Here is a 21,770-nt window from a genome sequence, read left to right on the forward strand (position 1 = left end):
ACCTGCTAGGTCCCTCCCTATGGGTGGGACCAGGAAGGGGGGTGGTTACACCCCCAATCCTTTGTCCAGCTCGCCCCAGGCCCGGGACTGGTGTGCCCCAGGACCGGTTTGAACTGGCATATGCACCGAGGCTCCTTGTGAGCCACAGGCATGTCTGGTTTCTTTCAAGCCCTACCTGACCAATACACAAAATCCTGTCTGGGGTGGTGCACGCACCTCCCCTGGCAGGAAACCCTTTGTCCACACCTCCCAAGCTGGAAGGACTCCCAGCAGCAGGAGGGCAGACTTGTGTCTGTGGTGGCAGCATCCATTTTGTGTGGCTGAGGCTATGTCTGATTTTACCCGGGTTTCAGGTACTGTACATGTCGTGTCCCTCTAGAAGGGTGGAATGCTAACCCCGTCGCCAGAATTGGCGAGGGGTTAGTATTCCAATTCGTATGACACCTTACTCGACATGTTTTGATAAAGCCAAACCAAAGATAGCATTTAACCGCGAGGTTCATAATGCACTTAAGAGTATATGGTATGACGATATCTGGAAACAGTAGAAGGAAGTTGTTCCGACCACTGCAGACAGGCTCAGCTCATGCCAGAGCACCATCTCACATGGAACCAAGCACTCTGCCTTCAGGATTGTTAAGGCCTGCCATAGGAGTGACTTATAGGTTACCATGTGTCCCATTTAAGGTTAGGTATAGGTATACTACACCTAAGTAAGAGGTGATTACACCAACTTACCCCAGCTGAGTGATCAGCCAGTTGTGTCAAATTGTTAGGCCAAGCCTGGGGTGGCATAATACATGCTTCAGCCCCTGGCAGGCCTTGGGTACACCAATGCCCTGGGTACCTAGTGTACACTGGTAAAGGGGCTGACAGGGTGATCCACTTCCAATTGGTTATGCACCTAGGGTGCATAGTTTTAATTTAGTAGAGAGAACAGCAGGCTGGGGGTCTGATTGGCAGGCCCACAGCCTCAATATGTCAAAAACCAGTGAAGCAAAAAGCAAAAATTTGGGGTGACCATAGGATAGCAGACCCTACTCTCCTACACAACCCCCCCCAAACGCTGGGACATTAAACTAGCCTTGACCAGTCTCGTCTTCATGTCCTAAGTGGAAGTACCTGGAGAGACCATCTGCATTCCCATGGTCAGTACCTGGCCGGTGCTCCACTGTAAGGCACATCCCCTGTAGGGAAATGGACCACCTAAGCAGTTTGGGGTTTTCACCCTTCATCTGATTTAGCCACAAGAGGGGCTTATGGTCGGTCTGAATCTTGAAGTGAGTGCCAAACAAGTATGGCCTCAGCTTCTTCAGGGCCCACACCACAGCAAAGGCCTCCCTCTCAATAGCTGACCAATTCTTCTCTCTGGGGGTCAACCTTCTGCTAATAAAAGCAATGGGTTGGTCTTGACCATCTACATTAAGTTGTGACAGCACAGCTCCCACACCCAACTCAGAAGCATCTGTTTGGACAATAAACTCTTTGGAGTAGTCAGGACTTTTCAGGATAGGTGCAGAGCACATGGCCTCCTTCAGGTCATCAAATGCCTTTTGACAGCTTACTGTCCACTGAACCTTTTTGGGCATCTTCTTGGATGTCAGATCATTAAGAGGAGTCACAATGGACCCATGGTTCTTAACAAACTTCCTGTAGTACCCAGTCAAGCCCAAGAAAGCCCGAACTTGAGTCTGGGTGGTTGGAGGGGACCAGTCCTTGATGGATTGTATCTTACTCTCCAGTGGTTGAACTTGGCCTCCACCTACAAGGTGGCCCAAATATACAACCTTACTCTGCCCTATCTGGCACTTAGTAGCCTTGATAGTGAGGCCTGCCCTTTGCAGAGCCTCAAGAGCCTTCTTCAGGTGGATCAGGTGATCCTCCCAGGTGGAGCTAAAGACAGCAATGTCATCAAGATATGCTGCGCAAAAGTCATCCAACCCAGTAAGGACTTGGTTCACCAGCCTTTGGAAGGTGGCAGGTGCATTCTTCAGACCAAAGGGCATCACCACAAACTGGTAGTGCCCACCTGGGGTTGAGAATGCTGTTTTGGCCTTAGACTCCTCAGCTAATCTGATTTGCCTATAGCCAGCTGTTAAGTCAAATGTGCTCAAAAACTTTGCAGAAGCTAGTTTGTCTATGAGCTCATCTGCCCTTGGAATAGGGTGTGCATCTGTCCTGGTGACAGCATTGAGACCCCTGTAGTCCACACAGAACCTCATCTCTCTCTTGCCATCTTTGGTGTGAGGTTTGGGGACCAGAACCACTGGGCTAGCCCAGGGGCTCTTTGAGGGTTCAATGACACCTAATTCCAGCATTTTATGTACCTCAGCCTTTATACAGTCCCTGACGTGGTCAGGTTGTCTGTAAAGCTTGTTCTTTACAGGCAGACTGTCACCAGTGTCCACCACATGGGTACACCAGTCAGTTTGACTAGGTATCAAGGAAAACATATGTGAAAATGATTGTAGAACCTGTCTACATTCAGTCTGCTGATGGGCAGTGAGGTTGCCTCCAAGGGTCACTCCTTCAACTGAGCCATCTTCAGGGTTCTGAGACAACAGGTCTGGGAGAGGGTCACTCTCTTCCTCCTGTCCCTCATCTGTAGCCATGAGCAAGCCCATGTCTGCCCTGTCAACATATGCTTTAAGCCTGTTAACATGGAGTACCCTGTGGGGACTCCTGGGAGTTCCTAGGTCGACCAAGTAGGTGACCTCTCCCTTCTTTTCCAGGATTGTATGGGGTCCAGACCATTTGTCTTGGAGTGCTGCTGGGGCCACTGGCTCCAACACCCATACCTTCTGTCCTGGCTGAAACTCAACCAAGACAGCCTTTTGGTCATGCCAAGCTTTCTGTAAGGCCTGGCTTGCCTCAAGGTTTTTGGATGCCTTCTCCATATACTCAGCCATCCTGGAGCGGAGACCAAGTACATAGTCCACTATGTCTAGCTTAGGCTTTTTGAGAGGTAACTCCCATCCTTCCTTCACCAAACACAGTGGGCCTCTTACAGGGTGCCCAAACAACAATTCAAAGGGGCTGTAGCCAACTCCTTTTTGTGGGACCTCCCTGTAAGCAAACAGAAGGCAGGGTAGAAGGATGTCCCATCTTCGCCTGAGCTTTTCAGGTAATCCTTTGATCATACCCTTTAGGGTCTTGTTGAATCTCTCAACAAGCCCATTGCATTGTGGGTGATAAGGGGTGGTGAACTTGTAGTTGACACCACATTCCTTCCACATAGCTGTCAAGTATCCTGACATAAAGTTGGTACCTCTGTCAGATACTACCTCCTTAGGAAACCCCACTCTGGAGAATACTCCCAGCAGGGCCCTGGCCACAACAGGAGCTGTAGTGGTCCTAAGGGGAATTGCCTCTGGATACCTGGTGGCATGATCCACTACCACCAGTATAAATCTGTGCCCAGATGCAGTGGGAGGATCCATGGGACCCACTATGTCTATTCCCACTCTTTCAAAGGGGACCCCCACCACAGGTAGTGGTATTAGGGGGGCCTTTGTGGTGCCACCTGATTTGCCACTGGCTTGGCAGGTCACACAGGAGCGACAAAACTCCTTTGTATCTTCATTCATATGAGGCCAGTGAAAGTGAGGGACAAGCCTGTCCCAAGTCTTGTTCTGGCCTAAGTGTCCTGCTAAAGGAATATCATGGGCCAAGGTAAGAAGGAAGCCCCTAAATTGCAGAGGTATAACCAACCTCCTGGTAGCACCAGACTTGGGGTCTCTAGCCTCTGAATAAAGGAGCCCTTCATCCCAATACACTTTATGGGTACCTTGAGCATTCCCAGCAGCCTCAGCAGCAGCCAGCTGTCTGAGGGGTTCAAGAGAGGGACAGGATAACTGAGCCTGCCTCAATTCAGCCCTTGAAGGTCCCCCTGTCCCCAGAAACTCAACCTGATCAGGTTCAAGTTCTTCAGGGACAGTTCCTTCAGGGTCCTCTAGATCAGCTTCCTGGGAAGGCTGATCATCACTCTGAGGCAGGGGGGAAGGCACAGCCTTGACCCTCCTGTTCTTCTTCTTGGTAGGTGCTTGGTCCATTGTTCCAGGATCCAAGACCTGAGGTTCAGTGAGGCACTTTTTGGCCTGTGACCTGGTCACAGCAAGGACATGTGATGATATACCTAACATCTCTGCATGAGTCCTGTACTCCACTTCTGACCATAGAGAACTCTCTAGGTCATTGCCCAACAAACATTCTACTGGGAGGTCTGCACTAACCACAACCCTTTTGAGGCCAGTTACCCCTCCCCATGAGAAGTTAACAACTGCCACACTATGTGAAGTAGTGGCATTGCTGGCATTGGTCACCAGGTAGTTCTCACCTGGTATGTACTGTCCAGGGTCCACAAAGCCTGGTGTCACCATAGTGACACTGGCACATGTGTCCCTGTAGGCTTGAGCCACTTTGTCATTAATTAAAGGAGTCTGTCTGTACTTGCCCAGGTTACTGGGGCTCACAGTCAGGGACAAATCAATGTCCCCATCACAGATCAAGACTGCCTGTGTCAGGGTTCTGTCTAAGTCAGAATCTCCTTCAGTTCCCATAGTGATTCCCACTACACCCTTTGTCTGGGGACCAACACTGCTAACAGTAGTACTGGGAGCAGGTGCCTTAGGGGCAACAGTGTTGGGGGCTCCACCCTTTTTGCAATCACTAGTCCAGTGAGTTGTATTTTTGCAATGATTGCACCAGGGTTTCTTTTGACCTTCTTTCTTCTTTTTGGACTGTTGTTGGGACCCACCCTCCTTAGCAGTAGTTTGGGGCCCTGTTGAAGACTTCTGGTCTTTAGATTTCTGATCTCCACCCTTTTGGTCTGTTTTCTTCTGATCACCCCCTTGGCCCTGGTTCTGGTTCTTTTGCTTAACCCTGGTTCTGACCCATTTGTCTGCCTTCTTTCCCAATTCTTGGGGAGAGGTCAGATCAGAGTCAACCAAGTGTTGATGCAGTTGCTGGTTTTGACAGTTATTTAAAATCTGTTCTCTCATCATCAAATTATACAATCCTGTAAAATCAGATACCTTACTTCCCAGCAACCAACCCTCCAAAGCCTTAGTGGCACATTCAACATATTCAGACCAGTCTTGAGTCTGTGTCTTTTGGGTGTCTCTGAACATTAACCCCTTCGGTGCTCATGACGGAATGGTTCCGTCATGACCCACGGTTGAGCTGTGCTCATGACGGAACCATTCCGTCATGAACCCGCCCGCGCAAGATTCCGCCAGCACAGCGGCGGAATCTGCGCAGCATCGAAGGGGTTAACCTGTACTGTTCAGTGGTTAAGCCTAACCCATCTACCAGAACACTCTTCAGGACTCTGTAATTTCTGACATCCTCTTCTCTAACAGTGAGGAGTCTGTCTCTGCCTCTTCCTTCAAAGGAGAGCCAGAGGATTGCTGCCCACTGGTCTGCAGGAACCTGCTGTACCTTGCAGGCTCTCTCAAGAGTAGTTATCCATTTGTGGATGTCATCCCCACTTTTGTAGGGGGGCACAACCTTAGACAGGTTCCTATTATCAAAGACCCTATCTTTGTCCTTAGGGACAATGCTGCCACCAGTGGGTACAGACCCACTCTCTCTAGGTTGCCTAGCCTTGTTCAGTTTTTCTTCCATCAGGGCTACTTCTAGCTCCTGCTTCCTGATCCTCAGCTGGGCTTCCTGCATTCTGGCCTCATGTTCCCTCCTCTGAGGGGTGGTCATCCTTTTCCTGGAGTGACCTTGAGAGCCTCTAGAGCCATGGGAAGCATTGGAGTCACCTGAGCGATTCCTTTGCCTCCCAAGCCCTGTGTTAAGTCCACTGGGGAGATCCAATGGGGTAAACCCACTGTCAATCCCCAATAGCCTTAGTTTAGCTGGGCCAAGTATAACACTTGGCACTGGGCTAGTTCTCCCTTCATCATCACTACTTTCTGTATCCTCACCACTTTCCTCCCCTGTAGTATGATTCTCATCTAAGGGATGGCTATTGGAACTGGGTACCTCTGTAGCATCTTCAGAAGGGGGGCCTCCTGTTCCTGACCCTAAGGGGGCTAACTGGGAAGCTTTCTTGAGTTCTCTCTGATTCTCATCATTTTGCAAGAGTTCTCTGAGCTCAGCAGAGGTAGGGTTCTTGGGCTGTTTAAGGCCTCTAAGAGTTGCCAAATGCCTGAGCTCATTCTGGTTAAGGGTAGCAAAGCTGGATGGTGCCCTCTGGGGGTCACTCTCAACAGAGATGGGTACAGTGGACCCCTCTGCCCCGGCCATTGCTCTTAAGTGTGGGTGGATGTGTTGCAATCTACCTACACTTGGGTTTACCTACTAAACCTATCTAGTAGTTGTAGTCAGGGTGTGCTACTCCCTTTGCTCTACAACAACTAAGTTCAGTAGAACTTATGTATATCTAATCTTGTTTTATATGTACCTACAGGTACCTATGTGATCTTTCAATTGGTAACCAAGAGATTACAATGGTAAAACACAGCAAGCTAAAATCCAACCGCTGCTCACCAATGTGAGAAGTTGGCCTGGTATATGCTGTTCACTATTTCTAGTGACCACCTTGTACCATGCCAAGCAACCCTTATGGTGTGGTTGTAAGTCAACCTTTTCGGACTAGCTGCCCTAGTGGTAGCGTAGGCTAAGCAGTCTTTGAGGCTAAACTCGTGAAGCGTGTTAAGCCAGCTGTTTTACCAAATGCAATCCCCTTTTATACCAATGAAAGGACACCACACAGATATATATTCAAAATATATATGTATTTATTTCTCAAAGTAACCCCTAGTCTCTTTATGAGCACAGGAGCACAAATCGTCAAACAAGATTACAGTAGAATACACAGAAGTTGCACTTTATATGGATAGGCCCTGGTGGCCGCTCAAACCATATACTAAAATAGTGGTATAAGTACCACGAACAGAAAAGGGAAAAGGCCTAGGGCCTCTAGAATCGCTGGGCCTACAAGGAGCTAACTTCAGTTAGTGACCAGGAGGTCCACGGGTGGCGTGTGCAGAGCAAATAGTCACACACGTGCTCCCATAGGTTTCAATGGGTGCGTAAAAAGTACAAAGTTACTGCAAAAAGGATCTTCCGGATGGACTAGGAACTCAAGATTTGGAACACAGGCACTAGAGATGTAATACTACACTTGGGCACAGGTGTGCCAGCTTTACCTCACCCACAGGAAGCGGGTGCATAGGCCTCGAAGTGCGTCGGGTTTCTTCTATCTGTTCCGTGGAGCTTGAAGACAAAGATGCTGCAGGCGGTCGGTCCGGGAGAGATGCAGTGGATCCAAGAGTGGATCGGAGATGTTGAAGACCTGTAAGCAGAGGGGACAGTGTTCACAGTCACTAGCCAGTGACCAGCGTGGCACCAGGTGGGTACCAGGCAATGTCGGGTGCAAACAGGAAGAAAGGTGTAGCTTGTCTCTGCAGCCACGTGGTCCCTGGAGGTCGACGACGTCCAGGAGTTGGTTCGCGAGCTGTCCCACGCAGGCTCTCGCTGTCGGCGGTGTCGGCGACTTGATCAAAGCAAACAAGTCTTGGCAAAAGCAATTGTTGTAGGAGATGAAATAAGCTGATAGTTCTGACCAGCAAGGTCAGAGGGACTGCTCCTTTGGAGGGGAGCAAGGGCCAGTCTGGAGCAACCAGACCAGCAGTGTATTTCGTAAAGTTCGTCGCCAAGATGGCTACTAGCCAGCGGGCCAGCAACCGGTTAGGCGCGTCGAGTGGCAAAATGCAGAAGGGCCCCACGCAGATCGTGGAGATGCTGGAGGGCTCACCTTTGGTGCAGATGCTGCTCGAGGGTTGGGCTTCTCAGATCCCAAAGCACAACTTGGAGGGAGCCTCGGTTGTTGCACTTGTCAGCTTGTTGTGGTCATTTCAAGATGGCTGGCTCCACGTGTCTCGGTGCCTCCACGGGTCTCTTCTTTTCAGGGACTGTGGATCGGGCGGTGAGAGGTCTGGAGGTCCAGGTCTTGTCAGTCTCTGGGCTCGGGCTCCGGCAGGAGGCGGCGGCAAAGCAGACGTTGATTCGCTGGATGGTGCTTGCGTTAGCAAGGTGGTCACTCCCTGACCACAGGGGAGATTGGCTTCAGTCCTCTGTGCAGCAGAGCGTCGAAGTTCCCGTCTTCTTCTTAGTGTTAAGTTGATTCCAGGATGTCTGAAGTCTTAGGACACAGCTCCTACCTTTAAACGGATTCTAGGGGCCGGACTACCTGCTAGGTCCCTCCCTATGGGTGGGACCAGGAAGGGGGGTGGTTACACCCCCAATCCTTTGTCCAGCTCGCCCCAGGCCCGGGACTGGTGTGCCCCAGGACCGGTTTGAACTGGCATATGCACCGAGGCTCCTTGTGAGCCACAGGCATGTCTGGTTTCTTTCAAGCCCTACCTGACCAATACACAAAATCCTGTCTGGGGTGGTGCACGCACCTCCCCTGGCAGGAAACCCTTTGTCCACACCTCCCAAGCTGGAAGGACTCCCAGCAGCAGGAGGGCAGACTTGTGTCTGTGGTGGCAGCATCCATTTTGTGGGGCTGAGGCTATGTCTGATTTTACCCGGGTTTCAGGTACTGTACATGTCGTGTCCCTCTAGAAGGGTGGAATGCTAACCCCGTCGCCAGAATTGGCGAGGGGTTAGTATTCCAATTCGTATGACACCTTACTCGACATGTTTTGATAAAGCCAAACCAAAGATAGCATTTAACCGCGAGGTTCATAATGCACTTAAGAGTATATGGTATGACGATATCTGGAAACAGTAGAAGGAAGTTGTTCCGACCACTGCAGACAGGCTCAGCTCATGCCAGAGCACCATCTCACATGGAACCAAGCACTCTGCCTTCAGGATTGTTAAGGCCTGCCATAGGAGTGACTTATAGGTTACCATGTGTCCCATTTAAGGTTAGGTATAGGTATACTACACCTAAGTAAGAGGTGATTACACCAACTTACTCCAGCTGAGTGATCAGCCAGTTGTGTCAAATTGTTAGGCCAAGCCTGGGGTGCCATAATACATGCTTCAGCCCCTGGCAGGCCTTGGGTACACCAATGCCCTGGGTACCTAGTGTACACTGGTACAGGGGCTGACAGGGTGATCCACTTCCAATTGGTTATGCACCTAGGGTGCATAGTTTTAATTTAGTAGAGAGAACAGCAGGCTGAGGGTCTGATTGGCAGGCCCACAGCCTCAATATGTCAAAAACCAGTGAAGCAAAAAGCAAAAATTTGGGGTGACCATAGGATAGCAGACCCTACTCTCCTACAGTACCATACTCATTTTAGGAATTGTGGCGTATTCTAAGGTGATTTTACCATGTGAAAAAGCCTTCTGCTGGGATATCATGAATCATGTTTGAGAGAAAACTATTTTCTTAAGCTTTTCCCACAGAGGTTTGGAAGGTGATCTATAAGCTAAACTGAGAGCATATTTTCTGCAAATTCACATTATCTTTCTCAGACATGTGAGAATGAAGTCTGACATTCTCAGTAAAACATGTTCATCCAACAAGGGCCGAGACTGTCAGTTGATTCCTTTGTGTTCTACTGCAGCTTCCCAGAGTGTTCTAAAGAACAACTAGAGTGCTAACAGTCCTACTTATGACAAACGTATGGCACACCTGAAGCCATCTTGATTGAAATAAAGTGGTAACTCTTAACCCCTTCGCTGCTAGGCCTTTTCCCCTCCTGTGCTAAGCCTTTTTTGGGCTATTTGGGGTAGTGCGCGCTTAGGCCCCTGTAACTTTTTGACCACATTGACCACATTAGGTATCCACGCCAAATTTGCGTCCTTTTCTTCCAACATCATGGGGATTCTAAAGGTACCCAGGGTTTGTGGATTCTCCTAGAGGGTTCCCAGAAATTAGTCAAAATACAGCAAAATTTTGTTTTTTTTGTGAAAAATTGGAGAAACTGGCTGCAAATGAAAGCGTCTGGGTTTTTCTCTGCAAATGGTATCAAAAAAGGGTTTGTGGGGCTGAAATCACCATTTATACAGCTTTTAGGGAATGACAGATTTTTGTCAGAAAACCAACATTTTGTACTCAGTTTTGGCATTTTTCTGGGACATACCCTATTTATGCTATTTTTTGTGCTTTAAACCTCCTTCCAGTTAATGGTAGAAATGGGTACAAAAGCAATAATGGATCCTGGAAAGCTATACATTTTTGAAAAGTAGACAAAATTCTGAATTCAGCAAGGGGTCATTTGTGTAGATCCATCAAGGTTTCTTTATAGAAACTACCAGTTAAATATAGAAAAAATTAGTTGAAAAAAGCAGCCTTTTGTGTCAACGTTTTCACCTGTAACTTCTTCTAATTATGACATCTCTTTGAAGGCACTGTACCATTACAACCGCTGGACCTTCCTGGTTGTGGGGATATATAGGACTTGTAGGTTCACCAAGAGGCCAACGAACCCAGAGTGAAAAACTGAGCAGCATTTTGTAATGGTTTTTTATTATGTTCCGGGTATATAGCAATTATTGTGGGAAAATGTATACATGGAAAAATCGGTATGAAAGACACCTATGTATTTCTGAAATGGGAACAAATTACAGAGTTTAGAAACTGTGCATATTTGCACATTTTCGAAATTGGGAATACTCATACTATTATGAGAATTATTGGTCATTTTTCAAAATGACTTTTTTTTTACACAATGTCTTTCATTTGGAAGGGAGAAATGCATCAAAAATCAATAGGTAATAACAGTTGCTTTACAAACCTGAACTACCCTAAGTCTCCCGATAAAAATGGTACCTCACTTGTGTGGGTAGGCATAGTGCCCACGACAGGAAGTGGCTCAAAACCTAACGTGAACACACCACATTTTCACAATGAAAATTTACACATTTTTGCAAAGAGTCTAGCTGTAGTTTTTGAACCCTAGCTCTGCCGGCACCTAGGGAAACCTAGCAAACCTATACATTTTTGAAAACAAGACACCCAGGGGAATCCAGGATGGGGTGACTTGACTGCCTCCCACCATGATCTGTTACCCAGAATCCCTTGCAAAACACTTTTCCCCCACATTTCTGTGGTGGAAAGTTTTGGAATCTGCGTGGATCCATAAATTTCCACTCACCCCGTGTTGCCCAAAGTCTTACGAGAAAAATGGTACCTCACTTGTGCAGGTTGGCCTACTGCCCGCGACAGGAATTTGCACAAAATGCAATGTGATCACACCTCAATTTCATAGTGAAAAATGACCCTTTTTTGGCAAAGTGCCTAGCTGTACTTTTTGAACCCTAGCTCTGCCGGCACCTAGGGAAACCTAGCAAACCTATATATTTTTGAAAACTAGACACCCATGGGAATCCAGGATGGGGTGACTTGAGTGCCTCCCACCAGGGTCTGTTACCCAGAATCCCTTGCAAACCTAAAAAATTGACAAAAAAAACACATTTTCCCCACATTTCTGTGATGGAAAGTTCTGGAATCTGCGTGGATCCACAAATTTCCACCCACCCCGCGTTCCCCAAAGTCCTACGAGAAAAATGGTACCTCACTTGTGCGGGTCGGCCTAGTGCCCGCGACAGGAAACGGCACAAAACACAATGTGTTCACACCTCATTTTTGCAGTGAAAAATGACCCTTTTTTGGCAAAGTGACTAGCTGTAGTTTTTGAACCCTTGCTCTGCCGGCACCTAGGGAAACCTAGCAAACCTATAAATTTTTGAAAACTAGACACCCAGGGGAATCCAGGATGGGGTGACTTGAGTGCCTCCCACCAGGGTCTGTTACCCAGAATCCCTTGCAAACCTAAAAAATTGGCAAAAAAACCACATTTTCCCCACATTTCTGTGATGGAAAGTTCTGGAATCTGCGTGGATCCACAAATTTCCACCCACCCCGCATTCCCCAAAGTCCTACAAGAAAAATGGTACCTCACTTGTGCGGGTCGGCCTAGTGCCCGCGACAGGAAACGGCTCAAAACGCAACGTGGTCACACCTCAATTTTGCAGTGAAAAATGACCCTTTTTTGGCAAAGTGACTAGCTGTAGTTTTTTAACCCTAGCTCTGCCGGCCCCTAGGGAAACCTAGCAAACCTATATATTTTTGAAAACGAGACACCCAGGGGAATCCAGGATGGGGTGACTTGAGTGCCTCCCACCAGGTCTGTTACCCAGAATCCCTTGCAAACCTAAAGAATTGACAAAAAACAAAAATGTCCCCACATTTCTGAGATGGAAAGTTCTGGAATCTGCGTGGATCCACAAGTTTCAATTTTATTACAGGAAATGCTATTTTTTCTCTTTTGCAATTAAGTTGTCAGGCTTGCGGGTACAGTAAGATTCATTGTCATTTATGAACAAGCATTGGCAAAGCCAACAGGTTTTGCCTTTGGGACCTATTGACTTTAGTGAAGCTTTTTAACAATGCTGGGCCGCACCAGGAAAAAAAGGAATACTGCGATGACGCCACTGCTATTGACAGTGTGTCATTCTGCAGTCACGCGCATGCATTATGAAGCTTGCATGCGTCGACGCACGTGTTCACCTGCAAAACGATGCAGGCGCCAATTTCTTATTTTTGTTTTTTATTGACTGATCATAGGCTGGCTCCACTTAGAACATTAAATTTAAAAAAGAAATGAGCACTAAAGAGCTTTAGTTGCACTACCTGTGACAGACCTGTTGAAGAAGGCCTCTGGATCCAGTTTAGAAGCCCAGCAGCCTTTCCAGTTATTCACTTCGTGAAGGACTATCCTTAAAGAGTGGGGAATGTCAACTCGAACTTTCTCTTTTAGGGAGGGAATACACTTTTTTCTGAAACAATTATTATGGTTTTTATCAAATGCAGATTCACTGAGGAGCTCAGCACTGATCATTTCAGCTGAACGACCCCCGCGTTAATGGAACTATTGGACGGAATGGAGTAAAGAACGGTGGTGCAGAACCGTGGCTCAAAGTAACACACCTCTGAGCAGCAGCTCCATTTACTCCTCCAGGAACATACTTCTATGTGCAAATAAGTGCTCTGGAGCGATTAAGTTGGACGACCCAAACTATTCATTCACTACACTCCAAAGCCCCATTGCCACCTTGCAGGTATCCTGGAGTTATGATGGATGCAGAGATTATCCAACTCCCCAAATGGACTTGTTGATTAGGAATCCTGGCATTCATTTCACCAAAGTTAATGCATTATGGTATGCATTATCTTGTGAACAGATGCCAGAGCGTGTGCACAGCTGTTGCATCTCATCTTGCAACCAGCACGATTTGCTTTGACCTTTTCCAATTTTCCGAAAATTGCAATCAAAACAAAAAATGTCAGTCCCATTGCTCTAAGGGAATCATAACATACAGTCCCATCTCCAATGGCGATTAAGGCATCGGACATCCACTGCCAACAGGTTGTGGAACAAAATATATCTGAACTGATGTGCCTTACGCAAAGTTTGTGTTTACAGAGTAGCTAAGCTACAAGATTCATTAATACCGGCCCTCATATCTGTACCCCTCTAACATTACTCAGTAACAAGAACCCAGATTCACTGCTGTGCAAGAGGTGGGACATGTGGAATGAAGGCGCCAGGAAGGTCCAATGACTTGAAAGTGCCTACCACTGCTCTTATAAGTATCAACAAATGCCACCTTCATGAAACCCCTGAAGGCTTCACCCTTCCTTTAAAAAACTCTGGTCGGGCTTTTGGCCCTAGAAGCAATCTCGATAGCTTGGTATGCACAAGTGTGCAGTTTCTATCAATCAACATAGATAATCCTTAACCGAGCCCTCCATTTCACATGATGGTAAGACGAGACACGCAGATGCCACTAATAAATTCAGTGGAACTCTCAAACTTCAAGTCAAGTATTGAACTAAGGAAGTGGGTGTATAAATAAATAGACGATCACGCAGACCTCATCTATTGTGATAAGTCAGTTCTCTCGGATTCCGTGCTCTCCTTCTATACACACTCTTCCAATTGATTCAATCTAGTCATAATTTAACTCACAGCGTTTCATTTTAGCTTATTTCCAGAATATGTGTAAGGCTATATTACGCCCAAATTGAATCGCTTATAAAAATCAAAACTGCACACAAAATAAAACGTGTATGCCAATAAACAAGTGGCATTTGTTTGCTTAGAATAGCGAAAGCACAGTTTACATTTACAAAATCCAGTTCCTCAAGATGCAAGCAAACAAAACCGGCTTCACGTGCACAGAAAAGGCAACCCACAACGTGGCCCGAAATTACTGTGATCTCGAAACCATGAAGATACCAGTCACAACAAGGCGGGCGTCGCGCTCAAAAGCCAACATTGTTTTCTAACACTTAAACTGTAGACAAGAAAAGCAGAAAACTGGAAAGCAGTGATAAAAAAGATTTTTATTTTTTTATTTATCGCTCTCGGTCATTGGGCCTCTGTGTTTATCCATTTGCATGTGGGAGTAAATTGTATAGTCCAGGTTTTTCTTTGCATTGTGGTACATGTAGTCTTACACATACAATGGGATAAACAGGGCGGAAAATGCCAAAAATAAAAGACAACTCGGGCTCGATAAACAACTCAAACATAAAGACCGTTACGTCCGAGAAGATCAGAAGAGGAGAAGCCCCTCCGTTCGGGAGGGACAGTAGAGCCATTCAGTAATGGAGTTGGGGGAAGATGAGCCCCCGAACTCTTAAGGGTACCTCGTCCAGGCTAGGTTTCACATTCTGGGGAGGGGGAAGAGAAAATCATAAAGCGTAACGAGAATGCAGGCAAAATACCAACGTACGAGCCAGTAAAATAACTCGCCTTTAATAGAGACAGAAGACAGTGATGCGCCTTCCCTTGCTTCCTAAAGTCCGGCAGAGTACGGCTTTTCCAGCTCCTGCCAGTCAGTCAGCCGTAGCTTCGAGGCCTGCGTTTCAGTTCCCACCTTCGGTGGGTCGCAGGCTCGTAGCCCTCGGTGTCTGAGACAGCAGCAGTTCCCCTTTGGGGCTGCCTGACACGAACCACAAGGAGGCAGGAGGCGGGACCAGCGCCGTGTCAACGCTGGGGGCGGGGAGGAGGAAGCGAGTTTAAAAAAATAAAATAACACGCATCTGCTGTCTGGCGGATTCAAACGCTCTAAACTTTAAAATGCATGGAAAACAAGGAAAAAACGTGAGCAAAAAAAAGCGCTCGCCAGTCAGCCACTGTTTATTTTTGCATTGCGCTGTCACTTTAAGCGTGATGCAAAAATAAACATGCTGCCTGCTTTCCTTCGGCCATGAAAGGTTTCTTGTCTTTATGGGGCCATATGTTTGAAACACATGGCCCCATAAAGATAAGAAAAGGCTTTACTACAAACGTAAAGCAACCGAGCCAGTCCAACTGGGACGGCTCTAAAAGAGAAAAGTGTACGTCACTAGACGCTCTTTTCCAATGGCTGGCCACCGTTTAGCATAAACGGTGACACCAGCCAATGGAAAAGAGGGGCGGGGCTTAAAGCCCACTAGAGAAATCTCCTCAAATCATTAAATCTCGCCAGCGAGACTGTGCATGTCTGCGCAGTCTTACGCCAGGCGAGACCTAAAAAGGCCAGAAAATGTATATGTTTCTAGCCAAATTTTTAGGTTTGTCTGTGTTCAAAAACTCCCAGATTATTCCTTCCCCGGGACACCTGCTGCCACCCACCGAAGAAAAGTTTACACACAGAAAATTCTGTGTGAGTAAATACTTTTACAAGTGCAAAACCAACTTATATGAATTACAAAAGTGATTTTGCCATTGCCAACGTGTTATTTGCCCCTGTAAATTACAGTTGCAGATTAAATAGCTTTGTGAAATTGGTACCAGGTTTTATGTATATGAAATCCCAAAGTAGTGAAATAGATACGCAAAAGAAATTTTCCAGTACCACCGTCTGCATAATATATCCATTTGGTTATTTATAGGTTACATCTTTCTCAGCTTCCAATTAAAAAATATTAAATTAGCTTTCCGTTCACACCTATGTTACATCACTTCATAAGTGTAAAAAGAGAACGAATTCTATTTTCTACTTCAAAGCTGAGAACACTGGCTGGATTTATAATTCAGAGATGGTGATTTCCATCTTCTTGTTTTGCTAATTTATATTCCAGGGAAAATGGCCCCCAGCCTAGTAGGGAACACCAACAATTTTTACCAATTGATACAAATTATTCCTTTAGCAGGAACTACTGATCCATGGAGGCCTTAACAACATTTTGTTCGTTTTAGAACTAAAATACTTCATCCTGCTACCTCATCAGTGAGGTCAACTTTTGGTCTGTGAATCTAGAATGTTATTTATTACCTGATATTAAATGCCCGATGCTGTGCGCTGGAACAATAAAAAGAAGACAACAAACATTTGAGTACTTGGGTGGTCTATGTGCAGAGAAGTGTTCACTCTTTAAGGCATGAACCAGCCGGACAATATGAGAAGGCCAGTGCGGCCTTGACACATGTACTATGAAATCAGACAGGCAGGCACCTGCTACAGGTACCCCAAGCTCCACTGCCCTTTATAAGTGCCAGCAAGCCTCTACTTGAGTGGAGCTAGGGTCTGGTGAATAGCTTCATGACTGCGGAGTCACCTATGTTGTAATCCAGGTATACCCATTTTTTTGCGATCTTGGACACAAAAATGTGGCAACGATGCAAGAATAGTTTTTTGTGCATGTTTTTTCCCCTGTGCTTTATGGTTCATTCGTATTAACCATCCTGGTGCTGGGTGCTGACTCTATCAAACAAAACTGACATAACCTGTGTAAAAGGAACCTGTGTGCTAAGAATTGTCATTCAGTCAAATAGGCAGAAGTCAACCGGACTACACGCAAGGTCTGGTTTGATGGTGCATATTGCTCCATACAAGACAGACGCTATTACCTACTCCACCTTTACCCTTCTATCGTTTCAGTGGTACCAGGTTGTAGTGCAATCTCGCCATTTCCTAGAAATCCTGTATTCGTGAGAAGAGCCACACGCCACCCTCCACACAGTTAAATCTGCCAGGTAATCGGGATGTGTATCCACCTATGAGATTTGTAAGCGACGCGATACAGCTCTCTGAACTCCATCGTCACATTCTTTAATTGCAACACATTCGCACAACCGAGGTACATTCTCTCTCAGTCCACTGACCACAGTTCTCCAGAAACCTAATGCGACAATGGTCTTTGTAAGAAGCATCAGAGCTGCCAGAAAAGTCACCCCAGAATTCTAAAAAACGTGCCAATGGTAATTCTAATGGCACATTGTGTGCTACACCAAAAGCCAATGATCAATAACAACAAAACAGTGCAATATGGCAACCAGGTTTGGGCCTCTGTTATAGGGTTACTTAAGTTCCGTACCCCCAATTGACCAAACTTTGTGATCCAGGGAAAAGCCCCATTCTCCCCTGAGCTACCTTGGCATCCGCTAAATTTCAGTTTTAGGCACCATATAAAGCAAGCATTGACAAAGCCACTAGGCCTCCTCTTGTTGTCTCGCCAGCGTCATGTTAGGTTCTTTGGAACATTGGGGGAAGCGGCTGGACGGTTGGGCTGAGGGAAAGGCATTTGATGTATGACGACGAAGATAAAGAATGAATAAAGCTGCCATGCTCTTACCTCCGTTTGTTGCATCAGTACACATGCATAAAGGCACCCCTTATTAACACCGTTTGCAGATTTCACTTCTTTGGAAAGATGAAAATGATGCTGATAAGGGGGAACAAATGAAAGCTAATGATTAAATAAATTATATATGTGATCATAAAAGATATTGTTGGCGGGCCAGTAGCATTTAGAGTTTTCCAAGAATTTAATTTGTAGTTGAAAATAATATATGTTCTAAACATATATGTAATGTGCGTCAAGCCTTGATAAAGTTTTCCCTGCTGCATGAATTTGTCTCATAGGTTTATTTTATTGAAGACCAGGTTGTTCTTTCCTGAAATGAGTTAACCACTTATATGAGCATGGCGGCCCGTGCACCATAAGTGTACCGTACCAATATACATTCTGCTGGTTTCCGTTGAGAAATTATTTCCTAGCGTGGGATGATAGGTCTAATATTAGGCTGCCATTTTATCTAGAGTTATTTTCAGTGATGTGTAATCTCAGAGACTTGATATTACAGGGTTCGTTTTTGTTCATGAGGATGTGTGAACTTTCTCGCCTGACTTTGGTGCAGAAGGTGTGAGCGATCTTCGTTCTGGATAGAAAGTGGATTAAATGTCCTTTCCTGAAGATCTCTTACTGCACAAAGTTCAGACCTACTCCTCCAGTCGCATGGTGGGTCTACAGCACTGACCACAACATATCTGGTTTGATTAAATTTCCTTGTTACAATGAAACATAGAATTGAGTTCAAGACTTTTCTCATTCTTAAGGTCCTCTGTGGCCAAGCAACATCCAATTTAATGAAAATATTGCATCCCGGTGCAGCAGTGAGACTCCTAAGGGTAGCCACCCATTGATGCCATACACACAGAAGCATACAAGCACTTTGGTGGGGGATCATTTCATGTTCAATGCTCCTTCCTCTCGAACTCGATCCCTTTACAGCCGCCCTGTGCATAAGTTTGGGCTTGTTACTGTTTTGCCTAGGGGGAACATCAGACTTTGAGAGCAGTACATGCAGGGGACTCAATGCTCTCATTAAAGAATTGCCCTCAAGTTTCTTACAATTAAACATGGAGCAAGATTTTGTGGAATGGGGTAACCAAAGAGTGCTAGTGGGAGGATCCTACCTTTAAAGGCCTTGATGGCAGAGCGTTTGGAAGGGCTCCTTGGATCCTGCTTACGACACCCACTGCAGCTAAGGGATTACTGTAAAATATCTCCCTTTGGGCAGGCCAGGAAAGATTCTCTGAAAACAGTACCCCAAGATATGTGTACTACTAGGAGTTTCTCAGTCATGAAAATTTAGCAAAGTGGTGGACAAAAATCGAGACCTGGGTTTTAGATATATTGCTAGACAACTCAGTACCTTCACGAAAGATGCTAGTTGGTCAGTTTGAAGGGAAAGGCTAGGCTTAGTTCTATCCAGTATGTATTCATCTGCCTAGGTAAATGTTAAGATGCAAAGGCAACATTTTCGAGAGCCAATTTCTTGTTTTGACCAGACTTCAGCAGGTCGGACAGATTAAGAGAGAACACCAGGGTACTAGATCTCACCTTTGTTTCAACACATTTCGAGTCTCAATTGTACAAAAATAGTGAAGTAATCCCACCTAACATGGGTCAAGAGCTCATGTTCTGTATCCAAATATTAGAAACGGATCACTAGAACTCCGCTTTCTAGCTTTATCTGCAGATAAATGCTTCTGTGTGTGTGCAACGACTTACGATGGAGCACAGAAGAATTTGCTTAAAGCAATTTATTTTTTTACATTTGGTTTATATTTTAAAATTTATATCCCAGAAATATTGATTTGTTTCATAGAAGACATTATGTTCCCTAACTCGCAATGAATGGTGATCCCTCCTTGAAATTGGTGTCTGGTTCTGGGTATTTTACAATATACCCGATCAACATATGCAGACAACCAATATTTTTTTTTTTGCGATTTAATGTTGTTTATGTGCCCCACACAGCAGTTAGATGGAACTTGGTGTGACATCTGAAAGCCTGAATGCTATAGCAGCCTACCAGGCTTACAAGTCGAACACACTGAACATGTCTGTTTAAGATTGTGTACTTTTTTGTATCACATTTCTGTAGTTAATTTTTAATGAGACCGGAGGCAGAACAATGACCTTGGCCTTTGATTTACTGATAGTTCTAATAATAATAAAATCATAAAATGTATGCATCTGGTAATTAACCCATTAGCTGCTGAAGCTTTTCCCTTCCTAGTGCTGTGCTTATATTTTGTTTGATGTTTCGAACACTTCCCGCTTAACCATGCTTAACTCTTTTCCAACAAAATATATCCATACCAAATTTGCGTCTTTTCCCACATGTTGGGTATTCTAAAGGTACACAGTGCTTGTTGATTCCCCTAGAGGGACTCCAGAAAATACCCAAAATTGAGAAAATGTTGTTTATTGGGTGTCCGTTTTTAAAAATTTTAATTTTAAAAAGTCAGACAAGAAAGTATCCTTTTTGTTTAAATGCATCATGCAAAGGTTTGCTATGTTAAGTTCACTATCTTCCATCTTGGTTTGCATGCGGCTCTTGTAGGATGGGACAACAGATTGAGGTAGGAGCAATTTCTGGAAATGTGCACTGATGAGGTCTTCAGAAAAGCAAAGTTTCAAAGTCACTACAGTTCTTGAAGATGGGTGAGTGCACGCATGTAATAATGCCAATACCGACAAAGTCAGCAATGTACCCACAGTTAATTACTTCTCAACGTCTCATTTATTTTTCTTGCTTGGATTTTAATACATGCTTACAGACAAGTACATGTAGAAGTGGTTCAACTCAGTAAAGGTCTGGTGTATTGATGGGTGTCCCACATTCTGTGTCTGTGGAAACCTGTGTTGATAAATAAGGGCCTTAGTTACCAGGTACTTAAAATGGTACCAAGTACTTAAAATGTTAGTTAGTAGTTTTAGATCAAGAAGCAATGGTTAACCAACAGAAATTGAGCCAAGCATAATACGAGTAGGACAGGTACGGGCAACTGCACCTTAGGCAAAGGAAAAATAATTTGGTGTCCAGGTTGTGGTCTTGGCTTCAACTCTGGCTTCTACACTTTACCACTGAGATCCTGGGCAAATCGCTTCAACTCCCCCTGCCTTGATATCTTTACCTACATAAAACTGGGTGACTCAAGATGCAATTCGTTTCCCAGTGTGTCCTATATAAGAGTCTGCATTCATTAATACAACTTACGATGTGGGATTCTCAGAAGCACGTGTGGCTCTTTCGAACTCTTAAACCCTTTGGCTTTTTCAGTTGATTTTTGTATGTCTAGACCTTAAAATTAAGTCATACCTAATATTAAGCTGTCTTCCAATCGACCAGTGCCTTGCAATCGGAAGACTGGGAATCCCTTATTTTGCTGTGGGGGTGAAATCTCTTACTACTTTGCTTATTGTTTGATTGACACCCAATAGATGAACAAAGTTTTCTTCCACCGAGAACAGTATTTCCTGTATTATTATTTTTTTTTAAAACCTTAAGTTCCAGTTTTGTTACAGAATTTAGATAAGGTAGGTGATAAAACACCTCTGAAGCTTTTTAACACTGAAGAAAAGCTGCTCTTTCCCTTTGGGATATCCCTCCAACTGCATACCCTTCTGTTTTAGCTCAGGGGAGCAGTGCAGCCATGGCGTCGAATTGGAGTGATCTGGAGCGATCCATAGAAGTTCTGGTGAAAAACTTCTACCTGTCCGCTGGGAAAAATGAGAAGATGAACAGGCAAGATTTCCGTAAGATGGTGGGTGCAGAGCTGAGCCACATCCTTACGGTGAGTCAAAGTTTATAATGGGTGTGGCCTATGTTACTAATGGTATGTCCAAATACACGTATATCCGAAGCAAATGCTTGTTAAGTTCTTCCTTTTGTAGAGAAAATAACAGAAGTTAGTTGGTATCCGCGTCTTCAGGCCAGTGTGAAGAGCTGCCCATTAAATGCGTTTGTGATGCAGATCTACCTTATACACTGCTGACCGCACGGGGCGTAAGTTCAAGAAGGAGCGGGTAGCCACCATGATGGAGTGTCCACTGAATGGAGTCAGTTTGAGCTTCAGATTGTACATTGTCGTGGCAGCTCTGCCTGCTCAGAGTGTGCTGAGCGCTGACTCTTTGTAGTTGATATAGCATCCTTTGATGGATGTACCACAGAACCTTACTCCTTCCCACCTGGGCTTCCCATCTGTATGTACTATCTCTGATTCACACG

At 45.4% G+C, this 21,770-nt stretch overlaps 1 protein-coding gene across 4 annotated transcripts in view; it reads left to right on the top strand.

The window, feature by feature from the left end:
- Positions 1 to 21,770, top strand: part of LOC146772809 (protein S100-A16-like) — a 65,304-nt gene that overhangs the window by 32,784 nt on the left and 10,750 nt on the right. The window contains exons 2-4 of one of the 4 annotated variants that reach the window (XM_085637859.1): positions 16,849 to 16,943; positions 20,103 to 20,203; positions 21,176 to 21,336. In XM_085637859.1, coding sequence (XP_085493985.1) covers positions 20,200 to 20,203; positions 21,176 to 21,336 — 165 coding nt within the window. In that variant the 5' untranslated portion in view covers positions 16,849 to 16,943; positions 20,103 to 20,199. The remainder of the gene's footprint in view (positions 1 to 16,848; positions 16,944 to 20,102; positions 20,204 to 21,175; positions 21,337 to 21,770) is intronic. The other 3 variants (XM_085637858.1, XM_085637861.1, XM_085637860.1) reach the window with 3 other exon arrangements.

The sequence above is a fragment of the Triturus cristatus genome, chromosome 12 (assembly GCF_964204655.1).
Source record: "Triturus cristatus chromosome 12, aTriCri1.1, whole genome shotgun sequence".
NCBI classification, from domain to species: domain Eukaryota; kingdom Metazoa; phylum Chordata; class Amphibia; order Caudata; family Salamandridae; genus Triturus; species Triturus cristatus.